This window comes from Euwallacea similis, unplaced genomic scaffold (genome assembly GCF_039881205.1).
Source record: "Euwallacea similis isolate ESF13 unplaced genomic scaffold, ESF131.1 scaffold_40, whole genome shotgun sequence".
Taxonomy (NCBI): Eukaryota; Metazoa; Arthropoda; class Insecta; order Coleoptera; family Curculionidae; genus Euwallacea; species Euwallacea similis.
The window spans coordinates 124257-132519 of record NW_027098665.1 but is presented as its reverse complement, the minus strand read 5'-3'; the positions used below and the strand labels follow the sequence as shown (position 1 = coordinate 132519).

The 8263-nt window shown below is 39.2% G+C and overlaps 1 protein-coding gene across 1 annotated transcript; it reads left to right on the top strand.

Annotated features, from left to right (window-relative positions):
* Nucleotides 1–964: 964 nt before the first annotated feature.
* On the top strand, nucleotides 965–5425 carry LOC136418868 (uncharacterized). The gene is made up of 2 exons (XM_066405092.1): nucleotides 965–4157; nucleotides 4737–5425. Exons 1-2 carry the CDS (start codon nucleotides 965–967, stop codon nucleotides 5423–5425), a joined length of 3882 nt encoding a protein of 1293 aa, XP_066261189.1.
* Nucleotides 5426–8263: the final 2838 nt, after the last annotated feature.

The window sequence follows — 8263 nt, the reverse complement described above, 5'->3', positions numbered from 1 at the left end:
TATATTGTTAAAGTTAGGCAAGTCACAAGGACAAATCTAGAAGAAGTGCCGATGATCACCTCTTAGTTCTGGTACGCCTATGTACGCTTACCATTAACTTTAGTATTTAAGATTTTGCAAGAAGAAAAATCGCTCTCTTCTTGTGCGTCTCCGTCGACCCTTAACTCCGTACTTTGCACGTTACTCGTACGCGATTACTTTACACACGGTTCCTATACACGGTTAATTACTACACTAATTAACTTGTCACGAAAAGTTGTTATTTCTTTGCTACATTACTCGAAGTTGTTAGTGAATAATAAACCTTTGTTACCGTTAGAAAAGGGTTTTGTTTTCATTTGCACGAACACGGTGTCTCTGAGACCGCGAACTCAGGGTGGTCCTTCGCAAGCATCCAGTCCATTGCTTACTAGACGTATCAAGAATTAGGCCATGTCTAATCAACATCTTGGTACCACGATCCACGAATAAACAGTTTGGTCCTTCGAGCCGGATCAACATTTTTGGTCCTACGAGCCGGATCAACATTTTTGGTCCTACGAGCCGGATTAAACATTTTTGGTCACTTCGAACCGGATATCACGGGACTGGATCAGAACCTGTGGAACATAGGACATCGAAAGCGGAATAAGGAGTAGAACGGTGGATCCCAAGGAGAGCAAGAAACAATCCCGGTGAGTCAATTCCTTTTTATCACGATTTTTCCTCTTTGAATTTGCATAACCTCATAATCCCGATTTCCATTTGATACCTTAAATGGTCGTTAGTTGGATGAGATTGATACGACTTATTTACTTTCATTTATGCTCGATTTATGCACATTAAAGAAGTCGAAACTAGTTAATTTCTCCAGTCGTACCTCTGTTTGAATCACGTAAATTGATTTATTTTAACGACACGTTATCAATTGTAGTTAAAAATGACCACGAGAGCTCAAAAAGAAAAAATTTCAAAACGATCCGAAATGGAACTAGGCTCAGCAGAGTCTCTTAGCGAGAACGATGAATTTAGAGAACTTTTGCACGCTCGCAGAATTTTAACTAAACGTTTATCCCGTTTTGAACAGTACCTTCGTGAAAACAGAGATATTCAAGAAACAGTTCAATTAGAAATCCGCCTCAAGAACGTGGAGGAGGACTATAATCAGTTCGATAAAGTACAATCTCGTCTAGAATTTTTAAGCTTAAACGAAGAAGAACAACGGATTGAAATCGAATCAGCCTACTTTAATTTAATTTCAGAATTAAAGCAGTTAATAAATTCAATTAGCAAAAATCAAAATAGTACTAATACTCATTTAGGAAAACAAAATTCACCAAGAGGTCTAGGAAAATTACCGGATTTAGGCTTACGTTCATTTTATGGCAATTATGAAACTTGGTTCAGTTTCAAAAACATATTTGATTCCTTAGTCCATAGCAGAACCGACTTGAGTGAAACAGAAAAATTGTTATATCTAAAATTATGTTGTAAAGGCGATGCGCTAAATCTCATAGACTCTCTCGACATAACTCCCGATAATTATACAATCGCTTTAAATCTGTTACAAAAAAGATATGAGAATAAAAAGGCAGTTATTAACATTCACGCTAAAGGCTTAGTTCTTAATTTACCAAACGCGAATAAAGGATCATCTGTAAATATTAGAAAATTAATAGATGCAGTTCAGCAACATAAATCATCATTAGGAAAATTAAAATTACCCGTGGATCAATGGGATGTTTTGTTGATACCGATAATATTAAACAAACTGGATGATAGTACTAATCAGGAGTGGGAGCGGAAACAATGTAATACTGAATTGCCGACTGTTGATCAATTAATGGAATTTTTAACCGAAAAATGTCGTTCGTTGGAAGCGGTTCGCGGCTTCTCAACCGTACATTCAAATAAACATGATAGGGATAGAATGCAAAACAAAGGCCACGAGAAAAGAAACGAATCACATCAGTTTAAGAATTATTCGTATTCTTTGACCGAAAAAATCAATAAGTGTTACATCTGTACTGAAAATCATTTCATTCATCAATGTCCTCGTTTTATCCAATTATCAGTGTCGGACAAATATAACGAAATTCGAAGACATAAATTGTGTAGCAACTGTTTACGTCCAGGGCATCTGAAACAGGAATGTAGATCAAGAGGCTGCAAAAAATGCAACCAAAAACATAATAGCACGTTACATATAGAGAAACGTTCAGGGAGTGGACATGTTCAAAATTCTAGCAACAGCAGCACTAATGAACCTTCCTCATCATTAACTGAACATGAATCATCGATCAGTTCTCCATCTAATCCTTCGGCTCACGATGTATTGAGAAGGTATGGAGAATCCAAACAATCTACAGTTTTAACAATCGGCCAAAGTAACGCGGTCACGTACGATACGGAAAACAATCCTTTGGCATTATCATCGTTAGGTATTGATAAAAATCAAGTACTACTATCTACGGCTACCATTCTCATCTCAGACAGAAAAGGAAATTGGCATAAATGCAATGCCTTACTCGATTGCGGAAGCCAGTCAAATTTAATGACAGAAAACTTCTGCAGAAAGTTAAACTTAAGTCCCCAAACAATTGACCTTTCATTATCAGGTATCAGTCAAATTGTCACAAAGATTAATCAGCGAGTGCACACGAAAATAAAATCCAGGTTCAACCAATATGAATCTAACATAGCATTTTTGGTTTTGCCCATTCTTACCGAAAATCTACCCTCATTTAGATTTCCCAGTTCGGTACTTCAAATTCCAACAAATATCAATCTAGCTGATGAAAAATTTAATGAACCAAAACAAATTGATGTTTTATTAGGGGTAGATATATTTTATAATCTATTAGGTTCGGGTAAACTTAAATTAGGAAAGGGATTGCCAATGTTACAAGAAACCTCTTTAGGCTGGGTAATATCGGGCAATTTAATATGCAGAGAATCTCAAAGTCGGAAAGTAGTGTGCAACCTTGCGACTAGTATTTCAAATAAAACATTAAATGATTCGTTGACGAAATTCTGGCAGATTGAAGAGTTTGAAAATGTTAAATTCCTATCAAAGGAAGAAAATTATTGTGAGGAATATTTTAATCAAACTACAACCCGCGACATGGACAACAGTTTTGTCGTAAGGTATCCGTTCAATAATCAAACAGATTTTAGTCTGGGTGACTCCAAATCGAATGCCCTAAAACGGTTAAAAAATGTAGAGAAAAGGTTAGAAAAGGACAAGGACCTCAAGAAGCAGTACGTAGAATTTATGACGGAATATGAGAACTTAGGCCACATGACGCTTCAAGGACCCATTGAAAGGGACATCTCTATTCCAAACAATTCTTATTTTTTACCCCACAGTGCGGTACTAAAGAATTCTATTACCACAAAGTATCGCGTCGTTTTTGATGCAAGCTGCAAGACAAGTTCAGGAATTTCCCTGAATGACACGCTTTTGGTAGGACCAGTAGTACAAGATGACTTGTACTCAATTTTGATACGTCTAAGACTTCGCAAAATTGTTTTGAGCGCGGACATCAAAATGATGTACCGATGTATAAAAATTCATGAGGAAGAACGGAACTTCCAAAAGATACTATGGCGAGCAAATCTTAATGATCCGATTAATGTGTATAAACTCAACACGGTAACGTATGGCACATCGAGTGCACCCTTTCAAGCCACACGTTGCTTGATAGAATTGGCCGAGCGCAACAAAGACAGGTATCCACGAACAGCAGAAATAATTAAACGTTCGTTCTACATGGATGATTTGTTGGTTAGCATTGATTCGGAAACAGATGCATTGCAAATTTATAGGGAACTAGACGATATTTTAAGTCAAGCTAATTTTAAATTGAGAAAATGGTCGTTCAACAGTAGCATAGTTTTAAATAGTATCCTACAAGCAAACAGTAACGAAAATCACGACAATTTAATTCTACCTCATGAAGATAAGCATCTAAAAACTCTTGGAATTAGCTGGGATCCTAAACAAGATACTCTGAAATACTCAGTTAATATTAAATACGAGCCATCCCGTGTTACCAAAAGGACTATCCTTTCGAAAATTTCGCAGATCTTTGACCCGCTTGGGTTGATCGGTCCCGCATTAACTAGGGCCAAGTTAATTTCCGACTTATTCAAAAGCAAAAAACTCCCAAGCGATAGTAAAATTTTGAATCTAAACCCATTTCTCGATTCAGAAGGGATACTTCGAGTCGGGGGACGTTTAATAAATTCACAATTTAATTTTGAACAACACCCTATTATATTACCGTATAAACATAAATTCACTGACTTAATAACACAGAATGAGCATATGAAACATCTCCACGCGGGAGTTCAAAACTTGCTTTCGATAATTCACCTCAGATTTTGGATAATAAACGGAAAAAATGCAGTTAAACGTAACCTTAGTAGATGCATAAGATGTTTTAGACTAAAACCGAAACCTTCGAAATTTTTAATGGGTTCCCTTCCGGCCGCAAGGGTAACGCCTTCACGACCTTTTTCAAATTGTGGAATCGATTATGCAGGGCCTATATTCATAAAGGAGGGTACGCTGCGTAGAGCCAAATCCGTAAAAACTTACATATGCATTTTTGTATGTTTCGCCACGCGTGCAGTACATATCGAACTGGTTAAAGATCTTTCGACTAATAGCTTTTTGAATGCATTGGAAAGGTTCTGTTCCAGACGAGGAAAACCAACAAACATACATTCAGACAATGGTTCTAACTTTGTAGGGGCCAATAATTATTTTATCGAACTCAATAACTTAATAAATGATGAATCACACATTAACGCCACAACTACATTTTTAGCCAATCATTTGATAAAGTGGCATTTCATACCCGCGCGTAGTGTCCATATGGGAGGATTGTGGGAGGCGGCGGTGAAATCGACTAAGTTTCATCTTCGCCGCGTCTTAGGTGAATCATCTCTAACATACGAAGAGATGTACACCCTATTAGTAAAAATCGAAGCTTGTCTCAACTCGCGACCACTAATGCCAATCTCAAACGACATAAACGATTATGCACCCTTAACCCCCGCGCATTTCCTTATTGGTGACTCGTTGGCAAGTTTACCACAACCCGACTACCAGAACGCCGTTATCTCTCGCTTATCTCATTACGAACGACTACAACAACTCCAACAGCATTTTTGGAATAGTTGGTCCAGGGATTATTTGACAAATTTGCAAACTCGATGCAAATGGAAGAACACTGTAGATAAAACCATAGATATTGGAGCATTAGTTTTACTGGTGGAACACAATACTGCCCCACTGCGTTGGATTTTAGCTCGAGTTGTCGAACTCCACGAAGGAAAGGATCATGTGATACGTGTAGTGTCAGTGCGCTTACCCAGTGGAACTATATCGCGAAGATCATTGTCAAAAATATGCCCATTGCCCATGAATAACGAATAACTCTTTGTAAATAATTTAAAAGGTAACGACCTTTTAACGGGGCCGGCATGTTAGGGCTTGTGTAGAGGATAAAATATCCGATAATTAATTAGTTTAATGTTAATCTATTAGTTCGATAAGTTGTATTCTTCATAAGCCTAGTATTAAATCTGTGACTAGTATGTAAGGAACCCGTGTGCTACGCCTATGGACATTACTCGTTTCTATTGCCACTTTGCCCGTATGACCAGATGTTGATTCGCATTTCGTTTGATCTTAGACTACCTATGTAATAAAACTCCTCGCCGAACTTTTGTGCGTACTAGAATTTAGACACGTTCTCGATGCTGGTCATAAACGCCCTTCAATAAAACCCAATTATATTGTTAAAGTTAGGCAAGTCACAAGGACAAATCTAGAAGAAGTGCCGATGATCACCTCTTAGTTCTGGTACGCCTATGTACGCTTACCATTAACTTTAGTATTTAAGATTTTGCAAGAAGAAAAATCGCTCTCTTCTTGTGCGTCTCCGTCGACCCTTAACTCCGTACTTTGCACGTTACTCGTACGCGATTACTTTACACACGGTTCCTATACACGGTTAATTACTACACTAATTAACTTGTCACGAAAAGTTGTTATTTCTTTGCTACATTACTCGAAGTTGTTAGTGAATAATAAACCTTTGTTACCGTTAGAAAAGGGTTTTGTTTTCATTTGCACGAACACGGTGTCTCTGAGACCGCGAACTCAGGGTGGTCCTTCGCAAGCATCCAGTCCATTGCTTACTAGACGTATCAAGAATTAGGCCATGTCTAATCAACATCTTGGTACCACGATCCACGAATAAACAGTTTGGTCCTTCGAGCCGGATCAACATTTTTGGTCCTACGAGCCGGATCAACATTTTTGGTCCTACGAGCCGGATTAAACAACCTCAAATAAACCGGGTAATTATTAAAAGTTTGCAAGCTCCGCGCTCGAAAATTCCTGGTCCGATTCGGCCGAGTGACCACTCAAAATGTTCCTCTAGACAAGCTCTATCCAACGGTGCGATCAGTCGTGGGACTATTTTGATGAATTCCTGAGAAAAAAATCCACATACCTCTAATAAACCGGGTAATTATAAAAAGTTTGCACGCTCCGCGCTCGGAAATTCCTGGTCCGATTTGGACGAGTGACCACTCAAAATGTTCCTTCAGACAAGCTCTATCCAACGGTGTGATCAGTCGTGGGACTATTTTGATGAATTCCTGAGAGAAAAATCCACATACCTCAAATAAACCGGGTAAATATTAAAAGTTTGCACGCTCCGCGCTCAGAAATTTCTGGTCCGATTCGGCCGAGTGACCACTCAAAATGTTCCTTTAGACAAGCTCTATCCAACGGTGCGATCAGGCGTGGGACTATTTTGATGAATTCCTGAGAGAAAAATCCACATACCTCAAATAAACCGGGTAATTATTAAAAGATTGCAAGCTCCGCGCTCGGACATTCCTGGTCCGATTCGGCCGAGTGACCACTCAAAATGTTCCTTTAGACAAGCTCTATCCAACGGTGGGATCAGTCGTGGGACTATTTTGATGAATTCCTGAGAAAAAAATTCACACACGTCAAATAAACCGGGTAATTATAAAAAGTTTGCACGCTCCGCGCTCGGAAATTCCTGGTCCGATTTGGACGAGTGACCACTCAAAATGTTCCTCTAGACAAGCTCTATCCAACGGTGCGATCAGTCTTGGGACTATTTTGATGAATTCCTGAGAGAAAAATCCACATACCTCTAATAAACCGGTTAATGATTAAAAGTTTGCAAGCTCCGCGCTCGGAAATTCCTGGTCCGATTCGGCCGAGTGACCACTCAAAATGTTCCTCTAGACAAGCTCTATCCAACGGTGCGATCAGTCGTGGGACTATTTTGATGAATTCCTGAGAAAAAAATCCAGATACCTCAAATAAACCGGGTAATTATTAAAAGTTTGCACGCTCCGCGCTCGGAAATTTCTGGTCCGATTCGGCCGAGTGACCACGCAAAATGTTCCTTTAGACAAGCTCTATCCAACGGTGTGATCAGTCGTGGGACTATTTTGATGAATTCCTGAGAGAAAAATCCACATACCTCAAATAAACCGGGTAATTATTAAAAGTTTGCAAGCTCCGCGCTCGAAAATTCCTGGTCCGATTCGGCCGAGTGACCACTCAAAATGTTCCTCTAGACAAGCTCTATCCAACGGTGCGATCAGTCGTGGGACTATTTTGATGAATTCCTGAGAGAAAAATCCACATACCTCAAAAAAACCGGGTAATTATTAAAAGTTTGCACGCTCTGCGCTCGGAAATTCCTGGTCCGATTCGGCAGTGTGACCACTCAAAATGTTCCTTAAGACAAGCTCTATCCAACGGTGTGATCAATCGTGGGACTATTTTGATGAATTCCTGAGAGAAAAATCCACATACCTCAAATAAACCGGGTAATTATTAAAAGTTTGCAAGCTCCGCGCTCGAAAATTCCTGGTCCGATTCGGCCGAGTGACCACTCAAAATGTTCCTCTAGACAAGCTCTATCCAACGGTGCGATCAGTCATGGGACTATTTTGATGAATTCCTGAGAAAAAAATCCACATACCTCTAATAAACCGGGTAATTATAAAAAGTTTGCACGCTCCGCGCTCGGAAATTCCTGGTCCGATTTGGACGAGTGACCACTCAAAATGTTCCTTCAGACAAGCTCTATCCAACGGTGTGATCAGTCGTGGGACTATTTTGATGAATTCCTGAGAGAAAAATCCACATACCTCAAATAAACCGGGTAAATATTAAAAGTTTGCACGCTCCGCGCTCAGAAATTTCTGGTCCGAT